The 26,769-nt window shown below is 37.6% G+C and overlaps 1 protein-coding gene and 1 long non-coding RNA gene across 2 annotated transcripts in view; one reads left to right on the forward strand and one right to left on the reverse strand.

Annotated features, from left to right (window-relative positions):
• Positions 1–3,944: 3,944 nt before the first annotated feature.
• The window catches only part of LOC141363157 (NLR family CARD domain-containing protein 3-like), a 108,035-nt gene continuing 85,210 nt past the window's right edge, over positions 3,945–26,769 (reverse strand). Inside the window, exon 6 of the mRNA XM_073865731.1 lies at positions 3,945–4,122. Coding sequence (XP_073721832.1) covers positions 3,945–4,122 — 178 coding nt within the window. The remainder of the gene's footprint in view (positions 4,123–26,769) is intronic.
• Positions 13,131–14,585, forward strand: LOC141363245 (uncharacterized). Its single transcript, XR_012368786.1, has 2 exons — positions 13,131–13,394; positions 13,858–14,585. It is a non-coding gene; the product is annotated as an uncharacterized lncRNA (long non-coding RNA).

Below are 26,769 nucleotides of genomic sequence, written 5' to 3' on the forward strand. Positions count from 1 at the left end.
CAAATGCGGAACTATGCGCTTGCTTATGGACTTATGGATATCTCTGTACCGTCTGCCGCTGGTTGTGTCAGCTCCTGTAAGCGTACGGGCCAACCAAACGACCCAAGAAGAGTTTGGAACAAAACGAGGGAGGATCAATTTGGTGTTGCATTATCTGGATAGAGAGAGCTTCACGACAACATTTACCGGTAACTAGACCGAGATTCTGATCCTGCTTGTGTTTTACGCGATGGGTGAGTTGTTTTGATTCGTAACCCTTCAAAAAACGTATGCTATTATATTGATCACAACATTAGTGTGTAGACTGTAATCAGCGCGTCTTCCCGCGGACGATATGCACATCAAAAGGTATTGTACAGCAATATAAATGGTAATTTTAAGACACTTCACAATAAGATTTGTACTGTCAATACATTATGTGAAAAATCATTGTAAGTTGAAAACTTAATTCTGAGCTGTGTTTACCATCGAATTTGGACTAAAACTGTAATATCAATATGACTAACACTTTCGTTTTGAACATCACATATAAACTTACATAATGAAATAAACGATGTCATCAAACGCAACATTTATAAGACTTGATTACCTTATCCATCGTGATTTCTCGTTCTCGTCTGATTGATGGCTAAAGTTAAAGACTACAAATCCCATAATTCCCCGCTGCTCCAGAGCGTCAGTAAACAACATCATTGTTTTTGTTTGATCTGGCGCCATCTTTCGGCGCATTTTACAAATTGTATCTTTAAATAAATTGATTGCAACCACTTACCTTAAAAAAATTTATTAAATTCAATGAATCAATTTTTTCAGTGTAGATGTTGATGATTTGTTTCATTTAAAGTCACCATGGTGGTGATCATTGTTTGTTTTAGTTGGACTCTTGACCCTTGACTTTTTGCTTGCTAGTTATTCCCTAGTTGTGTTAACTTTGTGTGTATAAAACACATTTGTTATGTGAATGTTAAGTTAATGGTGCAGTTCTGTGGTTGTTGGTGTCATGATCCTGTCTTCAGGTCACAGTTTTCTAGTCATAGTGACAGGATCATGGCAGCCCCATGTTTTGTGTGAGAGCACTGGCTTTGTTTTTCCAAGCTCTATTAAAGTCCATTAAAATGAGAAAAATCCTGCAATGTTTTCCTCAAAAAACATAATTTCTTCTCGACTGAACAAAGAAAGGCATCAACATTTTGGATGACATGGTTGTGAGTAAATTATCTGGATTTTTCTTTTAAGAAAATTGAATATTCTTTTAAGTTATTTAGAGACCCCAGACAATACTGTCCGAATAACTTTCTTTGATTTTTCCAGTTCCTTTAATACAATTCAGCCTACACTGCTACAACATAAGTTGGAAAATGCTGGAGTACATCAGAGTATGGTCAATTGGATAATTGACAATCTCTCTAATAGACCACAGTATGTGAGGATGCAGGACTGTGTTTCTCAAGTAGTGAAGTGCAGTACTGGAGTTCCTCAAGGAACGGTTTTGGCCCCATATTTTTTTTTCACACCTCAGATTTTTGGAACCTGTCATCTCCAAAAATTTTCGGATGACTCTGCAATTATTGGTTGCATAAAAGACCACGATGAGAGTGAATATAGGGAGGTCATAAAGCAATTTGTGGACTGGTCAGAGAAAAATGGTCTAAGACTCAATGCTAGTAAGACCAAAGAGTTTGTCATTGATTTTAGTAAACACCCACTGCAAGCTTTACCGTTATATATATGGGACGCAGAAATAGAAATTATAACATCCTATAAGTATCTGGGGCTATACATGAATAATAAACTTGACTGGTCTAATAATACAACTCAAGTATACAAGAAAGGCCAAAGTCATATTCATTTGTTGAGACGACTGAGATTGTTTGGTGTGTTATGAATGCTATTTCTTATGATGTATTATTATGTTTTATTTTCCTGTGTATTTTTACTGTTTGCTGAGACTTGCTGCTGTGACATGCTAAATTTCCCTTTGGGATTAATAAAGTTATCAAATCAAATCAAATATACACACAAAGTAATGCAACCAGAGAAAAACTAACAAGCAAAAAGTCAAGGGTCAAGAGTCCAACTAAAACAAACACGGATCACCATACTTGTGACTTTAAATGAAACAAATCATCAACATCTAAACCTAATAAGTGAATCATGTTTTCTACTGCAATATTTTTAGAGAACATTCAGAAATAATGTTTTATAAGTTTTAAAATAATAAAATGCAATGTTTCTCTATCATTTACATAACAAGAAAATAAGTCTATAAAGAAAACAGTTGTTGTTTTAAACATTGTGTGAACATTAAAACATGACATTGTCATAACGTTTGAATGGTATCTGGAATCTAAATTCATCTAACGTTCAGACAACCCAGAAACATTCTTAGAAAATCAAGAAAACTGGACACTTTTCATGTTGGCAGAACATTTTTGGGAACTTTCAAGGAACGTTCTTAGAACTTTTTCTGTTAGCTGGGTGAGTGTTTGTCTTCTGTGGACACCCGATAAGGATAAATGTCTTGTGTGTGTTGTCTAGACGCAGCGGTTATGTAACTTAAGTCAGTCAGGTGTGTAGGGGAAATCATCAACATCATTCATTTTAATTGTAGAAGAATTTATTTTAATTTTAATCTTTATCTCAGTTTTTATCTTCACAGGTTGTGTTGTGGTGAAACACTGCAGTACTTTGATGACGTATCGATCCCAGATAGCACAGGTACGTCTGCAAGATGTCTGGTAAAGATCTGGAGATCTGGAATACATCTGGTGTGTTAAAACGTCTTAGGGCTCAGTCACACCAAAAGCGCTTTAAACGCTTGCAAACGCAAGGCGCGACGCACTGCCTTTTTTAAAAAAGAGCAGTGCAGCGCGGCTTTTCATATTGCTAAGCAACCACCGAGTCAGCTGTCTTGTCAATCAAATATTGAAGCGTGAGCGCTCTTTTGCTGTTAACTGTCATATTAGCAGAAACTTTAAAAAGAGGGCGATTGCTCTGACCTTGTTTGAGGATAAGAGGAGCACAAACACGCAGGAGAGAGTGAGCGAGTGGAGTCCGGTTCTTCAAAGCAACTGTAAACTTTCCTCGCCACAACGTAAGGCCCGCCTCTCCCCTCATTCGATTGAACAATGGAAGACGCGAATGACGTCAGGCGCTCCTCCGCTCTCAGCGCTCCTTCAAAAACGCGTGCGCGGCAGGCGGCAGAAAACCGCAAGGCGCTCGGCGCGCATAAACTGCGCGCAAACGCGCCCTGCCCATAGAATATCATTCAAAAAAGGCGCCTGCAACTGCCATAAACGCTTTTGGTGTGACTGAGCCCTTATAAAGGTCTTAGAAAGAGCTGCTTTACATACATTCTAAATCAAAAACGTCTTGCAGATGTCTTCAATATGTCTATATGACATCTTTTAGGAAACGTCTCAGAGACGTATTGCAGATGAGCAAACAATCTAAATAATACGTCTTGCAGATGTAAACGCAGACATCAAATAGACGTCTTCGAGATGTTTGTGTGCTATCAGGGCCCAGATAGCACAGGTACGTCTGCAAGATGTCTGGTAAAGATCTGGAGATCTGGAATACATCTGGTGTGTAAAAACGTCTTATAAAGGTCTTAGAAAGAGCTGCTTTACATACATTCTAATTCAAAAACGTCTTGCAAATGTCTTCAATATGTCTATATGACATCTTTTAGGAAACGTCTCAGAGACGTATTGCAGATGAGCAAACAATCTAAATAATACGTCTTGCATATGTAAACGCAGACATCAAATAGACGTCTTCGAGATGTTTGTGTGCTATCAGGGGGATGTCTCATAATTATTCATGAGACTGCTGATGTATCTGAATACTGATCAGATCCTTTACATTTTAGTGTGTTTCTTTTTCATACAGTTTATGTTTAACTAAACCTCAGTACATGTGTGACTATCAGAGAGAGGATCTTACTTCAGTATCTCCAGTTTACAGTCAGGATTCTTCAGTACATCAGAGATCAGCTTCACTCCTGAATCTCTTACTTTATTATCAGACAGATCCAGATCTCTCAGGTGTGATGGGTTTGATCTCAGAGCTGAAGTCAGAGCAACACAACCTTCATCTGTGATATTACAACCACTCAACCTGTAATAATGTAAATGATCATATATCAGTGCCATTGTTTTGTCTCAAGATGCACACCAGTATTGTTTTTTGTAAGGTTTGTTTGTAAAAGCTACTTGAAACTACGGGTGTAACGTAGTGCCCCCTGTGTCCCTGTTATCTGGTGTTTTGTAATTCCTGTGTTTTGATTTAGGCTCTGTTTACACGTACATGGTTATTTTTAAAAACTGAGAGATTTACCTTCGTTTGTGCCCATCGTTTACACGCAAACGGAGAACTCGCCTCTGAAACCGATTGTTTCTAAAAACTCCGGCCAGAGTGGAGATCTTGAAAATCTTCGGTTGCACGGTTGCATGTAAAGTGAGACAAACGGATGTTTAAGCAGGCAACGTCACAGAGTATGCGCCAGAGCTCGCACCTACGTCAAAGGTGCGACCCATGTTTACATGTGACTGCTACTCTGAATGCTTCCAAGATCACATTTATGTTCATGCAAACTCGTTTCGTGTGTTTGTATTTGCAAATACAGCTGCTCCATTATGTCGAGGAGCAGAGACGAGTGCTCGGAGGTCAGCAATTTTACGCGTGTTTGACTTCATGCGGCGCTGCAAGAACCGACGGACGGATGATGTCAAAGTACCGCGAGAGCGATTCGAAATTAGACCTCTACGTGTGATTCCTCAACTCGCTCTCGCGGTACGTTGACGTCATCGATCACCTACTGCAACAGCTCCTCCCTCCAACATGAAGAACCAGTTCGCGTCACCACCAGCGCTGCAGGTGATTGGCTTACGTGGGCTTGAGCTTCTCTTGACGGCATATATGCACGGGTACGTGTACATAAACACTTTTATGAAAACTGACATGTGTGCACGATATAATTTTTGAAACCGGAGAGCTTGAAATGTCCGTTTATGAAAATAGCCGCCCACGTGTAAACATAGCCTTATACTCATGTCTCTGTGTACCTGTGTTTACTTGTGTGCATGTATACCCTTGTTCCCATTTGTATCTCTCTGTGTTAATTAGTGTCTCCGCCCCCTTGTTTGTAACCATGGTTATTCATTGTGTTCATGCCTCTCCCCTTGTGTGTTGTCATAGTTACTCATTGTTCCTGCTCTGTCATTGGTCTGTGTCTTGCATTTATACTCTGCCTGTTCAGTCCTTGTTTGTGGTTTGTTATACGATGTTGCCAGAGATGGGCATAAATACATGGAAATGTATTTCAAATACAAATACAAAATACTGTGTGGAAAAATGTATTTAAATACAAATACAAAATACTGTGCGGAAAAATGTATTTAAATACAAATACAGTATTTTGTATTTTGAAAATACACAAAATACATGTGAAATTGGTGATTCAGTGCAAGTATCCCTATTATGCTGAAATCTATCTGGGTCTATTTCTGAATGCCAAAAAGCATTTAGATGTGTGCAACTGCTTAGAAACTTTCGTTTTATTTTACATACCTCATTGTTTGAGATATATTTGTTATGACAACTTGACATAAACCAATACAACACAACTTGTTATAAATCATAAACAATTATTATCAAACTTAAGAAACTACCTAGCTTTGTGGGTTAACATTACATTAAACTGTGATTTAAATGTCATTAAGTGTTAAAGGCGCTCTAAGCGAATTGAAGCGTTTTAGACCATAAAACATTTTTTGTTACATACCGGAAAAATCTCCTCACTATCTGCTTGCTGCCTGTCCGCTGATCAAACTGTAAAAAAACGCCATCTCTGTAGACAGCCCAGGCTTCACAAACGGCAATATCAACATAGTGGCCAAACCCAGCCAAACCTAGCATCACAAAACAAAACAAAGTATTCCAGCCAATAAACGACAAAAAGGATTTGGGGGTGGGGGTTGGGCGCGTTCATGAAAGCACGGAAGGGAGGGGGAGGGGGAGGTGTTAGCTACGCTCCGTCTGTTTGAAAACAGTTTCAAACGTCAACAACAATTAACGTCTCGCAGATTCGCTTAGAGAGCCTTTAATACTATGTCAAATATTATTAACACTTAATGACACATTATATTTGTACCACTGTAGTTGAGGTCAAGAAAAATCTTTATGATGCTGTTATAAAACTATTTTACAGAGTATTAACACTTGATGACATTTCAATGACAAATTCAATTTGTATCACTGGTAAAAAGTGGTCAGTTATGTTGTCTTGGTTAATGTCAAGTTGTCATAACAAAGACATCTCAAACAATGTCATCTTTGCAATAAAAATGACATAATTGAACAAATGACACTTAATGACAGTAGTCATAAACATCAATAAAATCTCCTTTATATTCATGACACGTGTCATGTCATGGTCATGAATGTGTCATGTCAGCCTTATGAACACCCATTCAAGTAAAGTGATGTTTTATAAAAACATCATAAAAACTTTTTCATGTGTCGTCAAAATGACCCACAACCTAATCAGTTTATATGTGAAGAAATCCACGTATTTACAAACTTCTCACGAGACGAGTGTTTGACAAATTATTTGGCAAACTACTTCCTCTCATCGCTGCTTTTTGATGGTTTTGAGAACAATTACTCACGAGTCGCCCTCTGTCATTTCACAGAATTACACAACGGAGAGCACGTCAAGCATAAAAGTCTTATAGGTTTAATGAGGAGCCCGCAGGTTCAGCAGGTTCATGCCGTAGAGTAGAGCCATGCGAATTGCAAAAGTGTAAACAAGACTTCAACTGCACAAAGCTAAAAAGAAATCAGCAACTGTGTGCTGATTCCACCACTTGCCGCGTCACGTGTGAAAGGGCCTTTAAAGGAAAACACCACCGTTTTTTAATATTTTACTATGTTCTTACCTTAATGTAAAGCTGCTTTGAAACAATCACCAATTGTGAAAAGCGCTATATAAATAAAATTGAATTGAAAAAAAATGAATTGAAACTTAAATGAATGAATACATGCCTATCTTTTCTCAATATGTGCACTTCATCTTTGCACAGCGTGTCATGAATGTGTTAGCATTTAGCCTAGTTCCATTTATTCCTTAGGATCTAAACAGGGTTGAATTTAGAAGCCACCAAACACTTCCATGTTTTCCCTATTTAAAGAATGTTACATGAGTAGTTACACGAGTAAGTATGGTGGCCCAAAATAAAACGTGGTGATTTTTAAGTGGATAAAAAATGAGAACTATATTGTATGGCGGAAAGAGCACTTAGTTTGCAGCACTTCGACCTCGGGCGCAGTAACATCATCACTCCTGTGAGGATGTTACTGCAGTGCACGCTGAGGTCGAAATGCTGCAAACTAAGTGCTCTTCCGCCATGCATTGAAAATAGATAGGTATGTATTAATTTGTCTAAGTTGAGGTAAGAACTTAGTAAAATATGGAAAAATTGTGGTTTTCCTTTAAGTCAAAAGTGTAGGCCTATTTGTCAGCGTTGAATTTGAATTTCCTTCCGCGACAGTTATAATAACACAAATCACATCACACCCAATAATTCAATCCCCCTTGCTTTTTTTCCACTCCAACATTTCAATTATTTCCCACTAAAAGCTGCACAGATATAGCTATTTGCTTACCTGAACTCTGGTGTCTGGTCTGCACTAGTTGATGCATGAAAACAGCACCCTGACTGGTTGACTGGCTCAAAGTATTTTGAGTATTTTAAAAATACAAAAATACTCATCTTAAATGTATTTAAATACAAATTACATTTCATTTTTTTCAAAGGCTTTAAAATACAAAATACAAAATACTATTTTGTATTTCAAATACGTATTTTAAATACATGTATTTGAAATACTGCCCATCCCTGACTGTTGCTAGTCCCTTGTGTTCCCCTGGTTATTGTTTTTTCATTGTTTTTCACTTTATTTGGAATAAACTGCATTTGGATCCGTACCTTTTGCCTCATCCTGTTTAACCCGGTCTCACCCGTGACAACGGGAAACTACCCCATAGTGTTTGTTTGATTTGTGTGGTATTAAATATAAAAGTTAAAGGTAAGGTTTATTAAAAGTGAATACAAATATTTTATTGAGTCAAGTTATATGTAAGGTTTTACAGTAAATAAAGCTTTTGTGTATTGACACCATGGGATGGTTTCCCAGACAAAGTTTAGATAAAGCCAGGATTAGACTTTAGTTATTAAGGAGATTAAATTAGTATTTACATACACACTTCACTAAAACATTAGTCACCCATTCTCCTGCACTTTTCCTGTTCCATCAGTTACCTCTGGACTGCATTACCCATCATCCTCAACGCTCCCTCATCTGTTTCATGTTTGTCATCATCTTCACCTGCCAGCCATCATTATCATCAATTTAACATTGGAAAATGGTGGCGATGGCGGCGGCGTGTGCCGCTGGTGGTGGCTCGGTTTGTCCCCGTAAAAAGCCTACAATTTATAAAACGGATAACGGGAAGGTGATAGTGGAGGATGAACTATTACATTTCATCGTGGTTAAAATGAAGACACTAAGCCATGACGAAATTGTTTTGCTGACAACTTTACTTCTGAGTGGATTGAGAAGTCCAAGCGGCTTCTGTTTGAGGTATGCCCGAATACCACGCTACGCTGTATTGGACATAAAGGCCTGCAGAAGGATGTGAATAATATCAAGGCCTGTCTGAAGGTGCTAAATGAGTTTGGTGAGAATATTCCACGGTTTGTCTCACATTACTTAGATGAACTGGCATCTGTTGGGTTTGGTCATATGGACGCCTCGGCATTGCTTAGCCGAGTGGAGCGGCTAAGCCAAGAAGTTTTTGGACTGAGGAAGGCATTGGAATTACAGGCAGAAGTAAGTGAGAATTTGGGGGCAATTGTTGCCACCATGGATTGTCGAGTGACAACGGTGGAGTCGCAACGCACATCGGACTGCGAACAGGTAGAACTGCAACGCATGTCGGATTGCAATCCTGGGACTGGTGACGTCGCCCGAGGGGGGGTGCCGAGGCTGGCAGGCCCTGCTCAGCAGGAGGAGGCTATAATGTCTCCAATTGGGAAGTCCGTCCTCCTGGCTATGAACACCGTGATCGCCAGCACCTCACGTGGGGAGGTGAAGAGATTGGGGAGCTCCGCACAACAACAGGAGCCTTTGGATGTAGCGGTAACATTGCCACTATCGCAACTACAGTCCTCACAGTGGAGTGTTGTTGTGAAGGAAGGTCGCAAGAAGGCAGGGTCCCCTAAGGTGAACGTGCCACAGAAATCTCACAACAACCAAGGACAACTTAAACGTGAACAGAGAAATGCGGGGATAATTATAACCGGTACAGAGAGTAACATTGAAGTGGTGAAGACAAAGCTGGTGAATGTGTTTGCCACTAGATTTTCTCCAAGTCTGGGTGCAGACATGCTACGTGAATATTTAACTGAGAAATTGGAGAACAGTGACGTGTCGGGAGATAGAGACGGCCAGCAGCAGGTACGGCTCATATCATATTTCGGCTGAATGTAATAATGTTGCTGATATGTTTGATCCAAAACTCTGGCCCGATTGGACTTATGTTCGCCGCTATTATGAGAATCGTGGCCCCAAGGTCATTGATATTAAGAGGGGGGGGGGGGGTGAGGTGTGCCGTGGTGCACCTGTTGTCCCACTTGGGAGCCAGTCTGCATAGTAGCTGCGATGTAAATAATTAATTTATATGGACATTTGTGTCATGTCCTATAATGCGCGTGGACTGCGTGTTGGCCACAGTGAAACTGATAAATCAAGACGTATTGTGGTGGACAAATTGATGGAGAGATGTGACATTTTTTGTGTGCAGGAGACGTTCCTAGCTAAACAAGAATTGGAAGGGCTAAATACTATGCATAAGGGTTTTTATGGTGCGGGTGAATCAACAACAGACCTAAGTGCTAAAGTTGTTTGGGGAAGAATTTCAGGTGGGGTAGCCACGATGTGGAACAAAAAATATGACCAGCTGGTTAAGGTTATAAGATTGGGAGTTGACTGGGCTATTGGGATTGAGCTGTGTCTTAAAGATAAAAAGATAATAATTTTAAATGTCTATATGCCCTATGAATTCATACAGAATGAGGATGAGTATCTCAGTAGATTGGCATTTATTATTTCTTTTATTCAGGATAATTCTTCTGCCTGTATTTATGTGTTAGGTCTGGGGTGGGCAACAGTTTTAGCCTGAGGGCCACAGTTACTTTGGCAAAGTAAGCGGAGGGCCACACTTGGGAAAATTGTAATTAAACATAGTTACATGATTAAAAGGTCTGTCTGACCTAGGCTACTCTAACATTAGAATAACTGGTTTTCCTTTAAGGATTAATTTCCTACCCTGCATATTGTTCAACTGTCATTCATACTACAGCGATATGCCCACATGCAAACAATCATAACACACACACACACCATACGAACACACAAGACATGAGAAGATAATTTATTATTATTATTTATTTTTTATTTTATTTTGTGTTAACCACCAGGATTAAACTCTTTGTTTCATCCAACCAGCTCTTTATTAACTGCTGCTAAAAACGCAACATTGTCTGAAAAAAATCATCATACATTTACATTGAGCTGCACGCAACGAGAGAGAGAGAGAAGGGGAGGGAAGCGCGCTGAGCACTCACTGCAATGAATTAAGACATTTTAAATAGTAAAATGTAAATGGGAAACATGAAAAGACTATTTGTGGCGGCCAGTGTTGATTCTGTGGCGGCCAGCTACAGATAAATCAATGTATGGGAAACACTGCAACCATGACAGTTACAAATTGTGAGTGCATCGCGAGGGCCGGATTGAAGCACTATGCGGGCCGGATCCGGCCCCCGGGCCGTATATTGCCCATGTATGTGTTAGGTGATATGAATGCTGATGTAACTGATGATAATTCCTCATTTGGCAATCATTTATTGCAGTTTTGTTCAGACAGTGGATTAATTTTATCTAGTAAGGTATTATTGCCAAAAGATAGTTTTACTTATATCAGTGAGGCCTGGCATTTTACTTCATGGCTAGATCACTGCCTCTGTACAGCTGATGCCCATGAATCCATCAGTATGATTAGGATTGATAATGATCTGGCTACTACAGACCATATAGCCCTTTTCATAGTGGTAAACACAGGTAGTTTACCGGTGTTGTTGCCCGTGGATAATGCTGTTGATGTAGGGAAAATAAGTTGGTCAAAACTTTCTAATAAAGATCTGAATGATTATGGCAATCATTCTGATGCTTTGTTAGGTAGTATTAAGGTACCTAAAGATGCCTTATTATGTAGGGATATGAACTGTAAGAACATACAACACTGTAAGGATTAAAGTTTCCTGTACGATACAATTGTGATACGATTGTGATACGATTCTCTTATTATGTGAAGGTGGGCTCTAAATAAACCTGGGACAAAAGTGGGCAATGCTAAGCCTGGCTGGAAGGATCATATAGAAGAGCTCCATCTAGAGGCCCGAAATGCTTTTTTGAAATGGGCTGAGTCAGGTAAAAGTAGGCATGGCCCCTTGTTTGAGAATAAGAAAAGCACTAATGCTAGATTTAAATGTGCACTTAGATATATTAAAAGAAATGAAAATACTATGAGGGCTGATTCACTGGCATGGACGTGAATGACTTCTGAAAAAAAAAAAAACTCAACAATTGCAGAACTTCTCTTTCATCTAAAATAGATGGTGTAAGTGGTTCTTATGAAATTTCACAGTTATGGCGGAAACATTATTGTGAACTGTTAAACTATGTTAAAAGTAATGTGTTTATAGTGGATAATGTGGAGTATAATGATGATGTTGTGATAACTACAGCTGAAATTAATGAAGCAATGTTGAAATTAAAAGATAACAAGGCCTGTGGCCTAGATAACATTACAGCGGAACATCTCAAACTTGCCAGTAAGAAACTGAGTCCTCTGTTGGCCATGTGCTATTCAGGTTTTTTTGTTCATGGAGAGTTACCTGCACTTTGGTCAACAAGTGTTGTTTTAAATGTGCTATACAAATAAATGTTGTTGTTGTTTTTCTATGCTCTTGGATGTGCTAGTACCTGTTATTAAAGAAGTGGGGAAGCTGAACAACTCAGATAATTACAGGCCAATAGCGCTGGCCAGTGTTATGTCTAAAGTGATGGAGACAGTTATTTTGTGTAGACTTGAGAGGTACGTCCTTAATGGGGATTATTCGATCTACGTCATCAATGTTCGCGGCGGCCATATTGTTGACATAGAACTGTCAGTCTGTCAATTGACAAGCGAGGCAGCGTGGGTATTATGCATGGTATTATCGGTGTAATTTTTTTAAAACCGCGCAGTGGTGTGGTGTAATACACGGATGTTCTAACAACAGCAAAAAGAACCCCGGAATTAGTTTTTATGCGATACCGACTGTCAGAAAACATGAAAGGAAGGAGACAGAGGAGTTGAACCAGCGAAGGAGAGACTCCCAACAGCAAGTCTGTCCCCATCATTTTACCACAGGTAACGTTAGGGATATATGCTCACAGCAAAGTATGTCCCCATAATGTGATCACATATGGTTAGCTGTAAGCAGTGGCTGAAACTGCTCTTTCAAATAAGCTGCCATAAATTGAGACTGTTATTAAATTAGTATTAATAACTATATGAACATAATAATAGGTCTGGCATTGATACTAGGTAGGGAATTAAAGGGAAACTTCACCCATTTGCATTAAGCTTTGTACCGTTAGAACCCCAGTCATGTTTTTGAATGCACTGAAAAAAATGATTCATTGAATTTAATCATTTTTTTTAAGGTAAGTGGTTGCAATCAATTTATTTAAGCTACATTTAAACAAAAGTTTTATATTTTATTTTACGTTACTAATCTTTTTTGTTTAAATGTAGCTTAAATAAATTGATTGCAACCACTTACCTTAAAAAAAAAGATTAAATTCAATGAATCATTTTTTTCAGTGTGGTCGTGCACCATTCCCTCAGTTTCCCCTGAGAGGGGAGAAATACTGATTTCAGGGAGGCATTTCCTTCTTTCAATGATGTAAAAATCGTCATTTTGCGTCATTGAAAGAAGGAAATCCTGTATCTCTATTCACCTTATTTTTCACGACAACAAGGGCGGCGCCATTTCACTCATTTTGTCAACGTTCTTCCGGCCGCATAGACGATGAGCAGCTGAGGCAGTGACTGAAGGCGACGCGTTAAGCTTAAAAAGCTCACTCGAGCGCCTTTATGTTTCTTTCTCACCAATTTTAAGCAAACTGAGGAACACCCTTATCCCAAGTAATGGTTCGACCACGATGTTCCGGAAACTTTAAACCACGCCGGGTGTTGAAAAGGTGGCCAGTTTCAGGTAAGCTATCTTAGCTAACTTTGTGCTCGTTCACCTAAAGTTAGATTTGTGAAGTCCGTTCTACAAATACACTTAAGATCAGTAACGTTAGTTTATAAAATGCAACTATTTGAATGGTTTTAATTGTCCACCTATATTTTTATATTTACGATAGTACAATGAGATATTATAGTACATTGCATTCTTACAGTAGCCCACGTGATTCCTACAAGTTACTGAGATTTCAGATGCTAGAATGTCAGTTCATTTCTCATTCAGATATTGATAATGACCTATTAAACAACGTATTATTTAACACTGAAGTTAAAGGTTGTGTGTATAATGTTACTGTCTCTATTTAATGCATCTCTCTCTTACACACTGCTCTGTTTAAGTATGGGTGCCATTTATATATTAATTCTCATGATGCAAGTTCATTTTAAATACTAACATAAAAATGTTTATGGTTATATTGTTTTCACAGATGCATTGATGTGTAGTGATGCAGTGGACAGCTGTGAGGATGGATGATACAATCAACATGTTCCTAAACTGTGATGCAGAAACACAATGGGAGGATCCATCCGTCTCTGACCACAACTACACTTTAAAATCACAACTCAACCTGAAGCAACATACATCTGATATGGGAAAACAATGGTGCAGTTTCCCTGACAGGGCTATGCTGGTCCCAGGCTAAAATGCATATTTGAGCTACAATAATTTAAAAACACCTTTTACTGACATACCTCAACATATAAGAGTGCCATTGTTTTGTCACAAGATGCGCACCAGTCTTGTTTTTTTGTAGGGTTTGTTTGTAAAAACTAAAATGTCCTAATATAATTAAATCCTAGTCCTGTAAACCCTGTCCGAGAAACTGCTTCAATGTGTTGAGCTGGCACAAATGTACATATCTCTGCTGAGAAACAACCATCTTTGTGTCAGCTGTACAGAGGGTTGATATTGCATCCATTACACAGTCGCCAAGCACTTTACCAGTACATACACCAACAGCTTCCAGATAAACATTTGGGATCAGCTCCTGATGACTCCGATAAAGCTGTGTCTTAATTTATTGCAGGGTGGTCTTGCTTTACCTGTTGTAAAGTTACATTAAACCTTCATATGTGATCAGATGTCATGCAGTGATATTAAACATTTACAGTGTGATCAGATGTTGTGCATTTATATTAAACCTTTACAATGTGATCAGATGTATTGCAGTTATATTAAACATTCACAGTGTGATCAGATGTTGTGCATTTATATTAAACATTTACAGTGTGATCAGATGTTGTGTATTTATATTAAACCTTTACAATGTGATCAGATGTTGTGCAGTTATATTAAACATTCACAGTGTGATCGGCAGTGTTGGGGAAAGTTACTTTTAAAAGTAATGCATTACAATATTAAGTTACTCCCAAAAAAAGTAACTAATTGCATTACTTAGTTACTTTTCATGGAAAGTAATGCTTACGTTACTTTTAGTTACTTTTGCGTTACTTTTTCTTGGCTAAAGCTTGATCTCTTTCAGGCCTTGCAGGTGTTTTTATGACTGAAAAGTTCTGCATTCAGAAATTGCATAATTCATCACAAAAAATTTTAGCTCTGGCCTGCCATCTCAGTTTCTGACTCAAACTGTTTTCACACAGGCACAGAGAGTGCATACGTTTAGTTTAATTCAGTACATATTTTTTAATCAAATTAATTAAACTAAAAAAGTAACTTGAGTTACTTTTTTGAAAAAGTAACTCAAATATTAATGTGTACATTTAAAAAGTAATGCGTTACTTTACTCGTTACTTCAGAAAAGTAATATTATTACGTAACTCAAGTTACTTGTAATGCGTTACCCCCAACACTGGTGATCAGATGTTGTGCATTTATATTAAACCTTTACAATGTGATCAGATGTTGTGCAATTATATTAAACCTTTACAATATGATCAGATGTTGTGCAGTTATATTAAACATTTACTATGTGATCAGATGTAACCTGCCATGCAGTTATATAAACTTTTACAGTGTGATCAGATATTATCTGTAAGGAATTTCTTAAACCATATGTGAGCTTTGTAGATTCCACTTAAAAGGATTTAAGTCTGCTGATTTGAAGGAATGTGTTGGCAAGTTTGCAAATGAATTCTATCATGGTACCACATAAAAACGAAATAGTTATTGGACTGGCTAAGGTGCACATTTGCTTTAAAAAAGATGAAATCACTGTGTAAATATTGGTAGGCATAAGTACTTTAATAATTTCCAATGCTGATCCATCAACTCCTGACAGGACGAGGTAATATGTCCCATAGGTTACTTGCCGCGGCCGCTTCATATCGTCTAACCACGAGACGATTGATGGGACAATATAAGACTATCCGAGCGTCTTATGAAGTTTTCTCCGTGCTTCTAATTTAAAACATTAACAGCAGTAGCGATATTTGTCATTTGGCTAAAGTTATAGTGAACTACAAACAATCTTCTAACCCCCAAACTAACCACCGAATGCACTGTGCCATATTAGCAGCGGAAGTCGGTTGACAAAATGCGGAAGAGCGAAGAATTAAAAAGGGGCGTGGCGGAATAAGGTGAATTGAGTGTGAAAGACTACAGACACTCATTCCTCATTTTTCCAAGGTGGGGGCTATGGGTGGGACCCACTCACGCTTCAGACCAATTACAGATAAGTGGGTGGGACTTACGAAAATATACGAACACAGACCGAAAAAAACGACCAGCCGCCATCTTTATGCTAAGCTAAGCTAAACAGAAGTTGTGGAGCGAGCCAGAATTCATGTTACAATAACAGTGTAAGTTAATCAATATTACATGGAAGAGGGTGATTTTACAAGCATGATGCTCTAATCCGCTGTACATTGCACCTTTATGAGCCACAATACTGCAAAGCGCTGAGGCCGATGTAGGAACAGAAGCCCGAGGAGAAGCCGGAGCCTGGGCGTCGGCTGGGTAGAGGAGCCCGGTGAAGACGCAGCAACCATCGGCCTCTGCTGCGTAGAGAAGCTTGGACAGACTACTGCCTGTTTTCTCGCTGTGTGCTTGCTTTATTACATTTCTGCATCAGATAAGGATATGGACCTTTGTTTGGTGAAGGTTTCTATGTAAGAGAGGAACTTTGCGCGCGTTTGGAACGTTTATTTCACGGACATGTTTCGGTTTACGAGCAGACGCGCTGCGGAGTATATAAGCTTGGACGCACTCGCGCCGTTTGCTTTCGGTTTAACATTTCTGGATCAGATAAGGAAATGTACGTTTGTTTTGTGAATGTTTCTGGTCGCGTGCTTATTTCAAAGTGTTTCGGTTTACGAGCACAAGCTCCAAGAGCTGAGGCAGCGCGTCTGTGGAGATATTATGCAGGGGACGCGTTTGTGTGGAGGATGCAGTGATAAACGGACGTCTGACTAAAGTGAGTGTTTATATTTTCTTTGTTATACTAACGTGGCATTTATGTACACAATAGCATATCTGAGCGGTGTTTTATATGTCTATATTGTGAGAGCAGTGAGGCCAATAATAACACAAATGTAATTACAGTAAACAAGAGACAAAAAGAAAATTGGTAAAACTAAATAAACATTTAAAATGCATATCCTTTTTTTAAGTACTTGGAAAGACATTTGTACTGCGGATCTGAAACCGCACGTTACTGTTTGAATAAGACTTTGCTACACACCAGGCCAGAGTGTTATTGTGTGTACCACAATGTAACATCACGTTTAAAAGTAAATCATGATTGGTGTCAGTCAGACACAGTGGTGGTGGCTATTTTCTTTGTTTTACTAACGTGGCATTTATGTACATAAGAGCATGTCTGAGCCGTGTTCCGATTAATGGGAGTGGCTTGCAGAGCTGTGCATTGTGGTGCATAGTGGCAGTTGTAGTTTTTCATACAAATGTGCTCTAAAGTCACATTTTGTCTTTTCTCTGTCAAATAGGCACAAAATTCTACATTTATGTTACATTTTGACTACAAATATGACTCACTTTCCATAAAGATTAATGTTCCTATCGGTGAAATGGCCCTTTAAGGGCCGTTCACATTAAAAATCAACTATAAAAATATATAATTTAGAAAATCGTTTTATATTAAAGAGAATAGCGGAGCTCACACCAAAACTATAACGATACAGATACAATGAATGACATCATTGGGATCACTTTCTGAGCGATTTTTCCCACCTGATGAAGGATAAACCATTGATAGCATTAAAATCTATTTGAACTTCAAGTGCACAGCACTTTAAATGACAGTGAAGCTCATTGCTGAGGTCTATAACATTAGATTACCTCCAGTTGCTGTGAAAATTGACTACGTAATGCTTTGTAATCTATTACATTAACTAACGGTTATGCCAAAAGGTAAGAGATTACACTGTTTAGAGAAACGCAGCATGTTGAGGACATCTGCAAAAGTTTTTATTACAAGCAATATTAAAGGCAAGTGATTTGCGCGAGTGCCGTGAGCGAATTAGCATAAACGTATTGTTTGGTGATGTGGACGATGATATAGTTATCGTTATAGTTATCGTTATAATGTGAACGGCCCTTCAGTGCTTGTATGATGAATGCGGATACTGTATGAACGATATAGTTATAAATATCCGGATATGTTACGGCTGGCAATAAGGACGAATCTTTACTTAAGGCTATTGGGTCTATTTGATATGGTTCCACAATAATCAAGCTCATCTTCTCTTAATACAGACGAGATGAAGCCATTAGCCTACTGCTCCCCTCGACTCAAATCTACGTGCGGCTAGGGGCAGGACAGATGTCATGTCAACAAGATGGCCGCGGTTAGCGACTTCCGGTGTTTGCGAATAAGCCCTATACTGATAACCAATTTGGTTTTAAAGGAGCGGTGAATCAAAAACTCAATTTTAACTTGATAATTTGTTATATAAGAGGTCATCATACTTAAATGAACATCCTGCAAGTTTCAGAGCTAAAAAAGTCCGTGCTACTGAAATATAACCGTTTTTGGCACCAAGCCAGCTAAACACTCCAGTGAGGAATTCGGAAATCTATGACGTCAAAGTTGAATTGAAACACCTCCCCATAACCGAAAGGACAAGTCTACTTTTGTAGCCCCGCCCACAGCTTCGCGTGACACACGTGTGTCTCAACGAGTAAACATGTCTTTAAAGATTGACAAATGTAACCAAAATGACTTTTAAATACATTTTTTCTGAGAGATTTTTATTTTGACGCGGTGATCTGTTATGATACCATGGAAACGCATTTTCACAACCGCGTGGGAACAACCATGGGAACAACACAGAAGCTAAATACTTCAATTCGGAGGCTTGGAACATAACATTAGCAATATGCTTGGATAAAGTTTGCTTTTGAAGAAGTTCCAGCTCGTGTGGGGAGTGCTTGTTAACGTTGTGTACATGAATTCATTTGTAAAGAAGTTGATGCTGGATTTGCAGAGAGACTGTGATTGAAGCACCACTTATATTGGATCTGACAACAATGACACAGCAGTATAATACACAGTAAGACATTTTACTTTATTTAAGTTACTGCGTTTCACTATTGCTTTGTTAAAAGAGATCGCTTGATATGTCCTGTTGTAACATCCGTGTCTAAACACGTTTGTTTGAGTGTTTTAATTTACTAAAAACATTAAACGATTAATAAAGGTACAACACTTAACAATACGACTGTAATTTAAAGGTAGAAATATACAAAGTTAGTTATAAGGAAGGATTTATCAACCGCAGTTTAGATTCTGATGCCCGTTTACTGTGTTGTATACGGTAATTTAGGCGAATTGTGTTTGAAAGGTCAAACACTCAACAAAGCTTATTTTTAATCATATAACTGTGGTATTTAACATTACGTGAATGTAAAAGCAACCTCACAAGCACAATAGAAATATACAACGTTATTGATAAGGATTTATTAGCCGCAGTTTAGATTCGGATGCACGCTTACTGTGTTTTATACGGTAATTTAGTCAAGTCGAGTTTTGTTTCTACTTTAATATATGTATTGTCATTTATGTGTATCATGTTTAGCACCCAGAATCTTTTGTGTCTCAAACATATTTGTGTTCGGCTGCTATTTTTATCACATTAATGTTTTTAAAACATTTCCCCACATGTAATGACGGGGAATGAAGCTGTCCAATCATAGCAGTGGGTGTTTACGTTCAGGTCTTCAATGCGGCCCGCCCCTTCAAACGAACCATTTCTCAAGACAGCCACTAATCCATGTTACAAAATAGCGTATTACTTATTGCTTTTGATGTTTTTGAATGTAAAAACCATGCGAACATCGTAAGTAGACATCAGACAACAGTATAAAACAATAAAATCGACAAATTCACCGCCCCTTTAAGCGAAAGCATGGCACTGATCTTTGTATTTTTGCACTAAAGGAAATTTTAGATATGTATAATAGACAAAATTCAACAATGTTCTTGTGTTTTATTGATGCTTCTAAAGCATTTGATCGTGTAAATCATGAGAAATAATTTTTTAAAAATGGGGTACCTGGTTTTGTGTTGTAGAGTTGGTGACTCACTAATCAATCATCTTATGTATGCTGATGATCTGGTTGTTTTTAGCTCATATAGTGCTGGTTTACAACAGCTTTTAAGAATATGCACACAATATGGTGTTGAATTTGATATAAAATATAACGCAAAAAAGAGTAAGATCATGATTATTAGAAGTAGAGAGGATAGACAGTTGATATTTCCTGACTTCTATCTGTCTGAGAATGCACTTGGGGAGTGCAGAGATATTACATACTTGGGTCATATTATTGTAAACGATCTGTCGGATGATAAAGATATACAGTATATAGGCAGCGCAGTACAAGCAAACATGTTGTGTCGCAAGTTCAGTATGTGCTCTGTACCTGTGAAGGTCTCACTTTTTAAAGCGTATTGTACACCTCTGTATACTGCTCATTTGTGGTGTCGATATAAGCAAGGCAGCAACAGTGGCTTATAATGACAGCATGAGGCTGCTATTGAGAGCTCCAAGAAGCTCCAGTGCTATATGTTTGTCAATGTCGGGGTACCTACCTGTCCTGCACTTTTACGTAATCTGATGTATGGTTTGGTTTTATGTGTAGGGTATCTGAGACCGAGAATGATGTTCTGTTTTGACTAACCCTGTAATAAGTACTGTCAGATTTTCGTCCAGACTGTGGAGACACTGGCGAACATGTTTGTATAGTAGATAATGAATGTTGTGGAAGGGTCTGTGTTGTATTGTATTACTTGAATGTTTTTGTATATTTGGATATTGTTATTCTGTATTTTTATTGTTATATGGATCCTCCTGGGTCTGAAATAAAGATAAAGATATCATCATCTATACACCATATAAGCTCTCTCTGTTTTCCCCATTGATGTCTGTTCTCTGTTGTAATCAGTTTGTTTTGTTGCCTGTCTGTTGATATCTAGTTTTATAATTAAAGTTTTAATTCATTCTCTAAAATCTCATTAACCCCCTCTACGCCTAACATAACTGCAGCTGTTTTATGTTACGACATCTTGACTTAAGCCCTGTCTGAGAGATCACCCCTAAAAGTTCTGCTTTTGAGATTGACTGATGGTTTATTTACAACATTAGGGTGGGTTGCACCAACAAGGATTAAATTAAGCAGAGTTTAGAGCTAATCTAGGGTTTGTTGATCTCAGTTTAATTTTAATTCTAGTTGTGTTGCACCACTTAAATTTAAACACACATTAACAAATTTTAGATTAAACCTTTAAACTGTATTAAATCCTTCATCTGCGATTTATTTTGTCCACCATGTTGAATTTTCCGGTGTAATTAAACAGTAATAATGTTGACGTTGTCGTTCAAAAAGGAAATAAACAGTTTATGCAAGCAAAGGTAATGTTATAAATCACCTACATACACCGGTAGGCTAATCTAAAGGTCTGATTCAAATAAAAACATTTGACAATCTTTTAAAACAATTAACAGACCAGGAAATATTGTGACAGGAAATATCGCAAAGCTCAGATATTGTGCTATAATGAACAAGATGTGTCGACGCATTTGTCATGAAGCGCCACCATGTGTCCGTACATTCACTGTCCTTCGTCTGACTGGAGCGTGCGTGACAGAGGAGAAGCACATACGAGCATCGGTAGCTGTCACCGGTGCTGTTAATAATCTTTTTGACCCGCCAAACTCACTTTGTTGAGACGTTATAATAAAAGCATGTTTGAATAGCGCCACCATGCTCTCGGTATGTGTTTCTAATCATTTAGCCAGACATTTAATTGTAAAAAAAAACATTAAACCTCCTCATATACAAGTTTAAAGTTAATCCCTTACTGAGATTTAAAACAGAGTTTAAAGCAATGGAGCAACAGGATTAAAAATAATCTAAATTTACTGTAAGATTTAAACTTGGATCAAAATGGCAGTTTAAATGAAAACCTGATTATTTTTAAACAGGTTTAAAGTTTGGTGCAACAGAATTATTAAACAGTCATATGAAAGCGGTCACCAAAACAGCATTCTATCATTTGAAGAACATATCTAGAATCAAAGGCTTGGTACCTCAAAAAGACCTAGAGCGGCTGATCTGTAGGACAGGTGGACAAGTTTTGGTTTTGGAGCTGGACCATAAAACAATAAAAAACACATTCTGTGTCTATTTTTGAGAGACGTGTTGTCTCTCTCCACAGGGGTCACGGATACACAGGAACTGATCTGTATTTCACCCCCTCTCTCTTCTCCTTTAAGGTTTTGGTTACTGGAAATATACTAAACACATGTAACATTGGGTATATCATATGTTGTGATGCTACAAAGGTTTCATCTTCATGTTTGGTGTTGTTTTAAAGGTCATGGTGCGATGGTTAAAAAGGTCTAATTTCTATAATGCTAAGAGAATAACACGGTCTCACACCCATGGCGTCAATATTTGACGACACTTGACCATGCGTCAATATGTTGACGCGGAGGGTATACCTTTCGCGTCATTTTTTGACGAACTGGGGACTTCAATACTATTAGGTACGCGAAATTAAACAGTTGTCGCCTGGCATTGGGGTTAGGGAAAGGTTTGGGTAGGGATGTCATTATGTAAATCTAACCCTGAACCGACGCGAAAATGGTAGAAAATGGTAAGAAAATAGGAAAGAGAATGCAACGGACTTAATAGTATTGAAGTCCCCAGTTCGTCAAAAAATGACGCGAAAGGTATACCCTCCGCGTCAACATATTGACGCATGGTCAAGTGTCGTCAAATATTGACGCCATGGGGTGAGACTGGGTTGAAGAGAAAGTATATCAAAGTTTAAAACTTAAGACATAATCTGTACTCCTGTGATGGGTGTCAACTCATGAGGAGATCTAGATTACAGATGGTTAACAGTCCCATTTGGTGCTCCTCTTCAGGTCACGAGAACCGACCAACCAAATCCTGATTTGAGATGTTACTATTCTTTGTCTCATTCTGTGTATATAAGGTGGCTTGGCAAGAGACTCTGGGAAGTATTCTTTAGCAAGAATCTTCCCCACACTTTGGGTGTGTGTATTCAGACATTATGGAAGTATTCTTTAGCAAGAAACTTCCCCACACTTTGTGTGTGTGTATTCAAACATTATGGGAGAAATCTTTAACAGAATCTTCTTACACCATTTTGGGTATATTATATTCATGATGGAAGTACTCTGTAGCCAGAGTGTCTATTGCCAGGTATGACTTTGTAACTTTTGCAACTGTTGGTCATTTTAATTAATTGGAATTGAATCAAATTCTGTATGATATTGTTTAATTTATGTTTGAAGCTGAAACCTGCCTGGTATAATAAATTGTTACATTTGATTCATCTGAATTCTTCAGGAATTGTATTGATTTATTTTAATTCTTTCAGAAATTATTATTTCCAGTAGATTAGAAGGAGTCTGATATTACCGCAAAATAAGTATGTCATGATATGTACACACTGGTGTTTTGATGTTGAATGGAGCAGGTAGCACATTCACCAGGACTCTCAGGCTATGTTTACATTAATGCGTTTATGCTTTAAAACGCGTTACTTTTGCTACGTTTACTACTACGTTACGCCTTTCATCTACACTACATCACCGTTTTCGACCCTCATAAACGGATTCGTTCGCAAACGCTGAAGACCCTGTTTTAGTTTGAGAACTCAGACGTTGCTCTGAGTGTAAATGGACGTAGACGGAGTCTTATGTAAACGAACAGCTGATATTAACGTGACAGCGCATCATTTTCAAAGTAAAAATTCTTTTATTGATGTAAATGTGGGTTTGCAATTGAGGTTTGCCAAAAATAGTAAACATCTACCAACCAGCTATTATAAACGCTATATCGGATTGTTTTAACATGTATCCTTTTAGATAATGTCTGTTTTATATTAATGTTTGAGTATTGTTGGGTTTAATGTGTTTATGTTTTGTTTAAATTTAGTTAGCTTACAAAAGATAGACTGTAATTTAAGCGCCATATAGGCGTTGCAAAGGCCAATATGAAGGGAGAATTGTAATGGGTCAGACATTATTTTCCAGTTTAATGTAAGTTTTGTTTGCTTCTTTAAAATGAATTTCGTTTCAGTTAATTTGTCTCTTAATTTTAATCGATGTTTTGTTGATAAGTTTTGTGAATATAAATTAATAAAAACAATAAACTCAACGTCATTAATATAATGCTCGTTTAGGCGCTTGGCTTTTAGCTATTTGTGTGTTGCTAGCGGAGGACGTGCACGGACCTCGCACACTTTTAAAAATTAATGCAATAAGCATTTCTGGTAGTCTAAAGCAATACTTCACTTCTTACTATGTTTGATTGAAGTTTGCATTTGCGTAAATGTATTTTTGCTTCAAGTTCGCTACTGTTTACTGTTCACTTGAATGCTTTCTTTTTAAATCATAAAGACCTTTCTGTTTAGTTATAAAATTAAAATTAACCTATTAATCATATTAATATGTTGTAGGGGGAGCTAGAACAGTATAAGTGTTTATGTTTTGTTTAAATTTAGTTAGCTTACGAAAGATAGACTGTAATTTTAAATGCCATATAGGCGTTGCAAAGGCCAATATGAAGGGAGAATTGTAATGGGTCAGACATTATTTTCCAGTTTAATGTAAGTTTTGTTTGCTACTTTAAAATGAATTTCGTTTCAGTTAATTTGTCTCTTAATTTAAATCGATGTTTTGTTGATAAGTTTTGTGAATATAAATTAATAAAAACAATAAACTCAACGTCATTATTATAATGCTCGTTTAGGCGCTTGGCTTTTAGCTATTTGTGTGTTGCTAGCGGAGGACGTGCACGGACCTCGCACATTTTTAAAAATTAATGCAATAAGCATTTCTGGTAGTCTAAAGCAATACTTCACTTCTTACTTTGTTTGATTGAAGTTTGCATTTGCTGAAATTTTTGCTTCAAGTTCGCTACTGTTTAGTACTGTTCACTTGAATGCTTTCTTTTTAAATAATAAAGACCTTTTAATCAAAATTAACCTATTAATCATATTAATATGTTGTAGGGGGGAAATAGAACAGTATAAGACTTTCCCAAACACATTTTATAGGTTCAAAAATAGTGTCTGTTAGTTGCCAGCAAAGGACCCATGTATGACTTTTTGTCAATATCGCACACCCCTAGGCTGCGTAAACGTGCAAAGGTAAGCTATTATTAGAGTAATAAGTTATTTTACACTTTTATGCGCATGCCCAGTAACGTGATTGGTCATGTTTCATGCGTTTATGGTGGTGTATAGTGTGGATGAAGATTCTTTTTAAAATGCCAGTATAAACGAGGATCGTTTTCATTTTAAAATGCCGTTTTAAAACGCAAATGCTCTAATGTAAACATGGCCTCAGATTTATGTCTATCACCTGCCTTAGCAAGTTGCATGATCGTGACTAAAGTAACTATTTTTATGATCGGAGCAAGCATGGGGCGGCCAGACATAAAAATATTAGTTTACCCGGCAACCTCTGACTAAGATCAGAACTGGCAATTTTGTGTCCGTGAGATGTACGCAAACGGCCGGCGTATATCCTGTGCGATATCGGGTCCCTAATGAACGAATAATTAAGACTATGGGAATATATAAATAATCAAACATCTAAATTATGATCAACAGATTATTAGAATAATGCACAAAATTCTTAATATATTAAATTGGAGTCAGATTATAATTTAAACACAGAGATCAAAGAAACTAATTTAATCATGATATGGAATTATTCTTCTAGAAGCGCTGAGGAAGGAACGAACACGAGTTCCCTTCACCCACTCCACTTGCATCCGTCGTTGGGCTTGTGGGTGGCACCTTACAGATCCATGCTTTTATTTCTAGCAGGATCGATTATTGCAATGGCCTATTAACTGGACTCCCGAAAAAACTATAAAGCAACTGCAGCTTATTCAAAATTCGGCTGCTAGATTACTAACCAGGACTAAGAGAACAGAGCACATTACCCTTGTTCTAAAATCTTTGCATTGGCTTCCTATCAGTCAAAGAATAGTTTTTAAAGCAATGCTCTTAGTCTATAAAGCACTGAATTGTTTAGGACCTGAGTATATTTCTGTTGATCAACAAACTCTGGTCAGCTATAGCTATAGTGGAACACAGAGTTAAAACAAAATATGGAGAAGCTGCTTTCAGCATCTCTGCCGCACATGATTGGAATAAATTACCAGAAGATATTAGATGTGCTACAAATGTATTGATCTTCAAATCCAAGTTAAAAACATTTCTTTTCTCTTGTGCCTATGACTGAGCTTTTAAACATAGCTATACTGTTTGTTTTTTACTTATTTTATCGTTATTTTATTATCTTTGAATCAACTTTGTGTCTGTGTGTTTCCTGTATTATTATTGTGTTGTTTTTTTCTTTACTAGCTTTGTTTTTCTTTGTAAAGCACATTGAATTGCCTTGAATTTGTGCTATATAAATAAAATTGATTGATTTATTGATTGATAGTTACTAAAATAAACTAAGATCACTCAGATCAACTGATATATCTGCTGCTGATTTTGGGTTTACATTTTAATAGACTTAGTTTTTGTATTCATGTATTTTTGTTGACTCTTCAGGTTGTTTATTACACAACTATAATGATATTTAATCTTATGAATAAAGCTGAAACGATAAGTCGACATTGTCGACAACGTCGACAATAAAAAATTGTCGACAAATATCTTTGTTGTCGAGTAGATGTTTGGTTTCACTTAACCTAATGCAAGGGCCTGCAATGTCGTGATTTGACGGCTATGACGCAGTAGCGCTAGAGTGTAATGCAGCCTTTACAAATTTGCAATAGAAGAAGATAGATAAAAAAAACACAGGGCGGATTATAGCGAAGAATGCTGTCGTGTTTACTACACAAAGGACAGAACTTACCTTTC

This window comes from Misgurnus anguillicaudatus, unplaced genomic scaffold, assembly GCF_027580225.2.
Source record: "Misgurnus anguillicaudatus unplaced genomic scaffold, ASM2758022v2 HiC_scaffold_33, whole genome shotgun sequence".
Classification (NCBI taxonomy): Eukaryota; Metazoa; Chordata; class Actinopteri; order Cypriniformes; family Cobitidae; genus Misgurnus; species Misgurnus anguillicaudatus.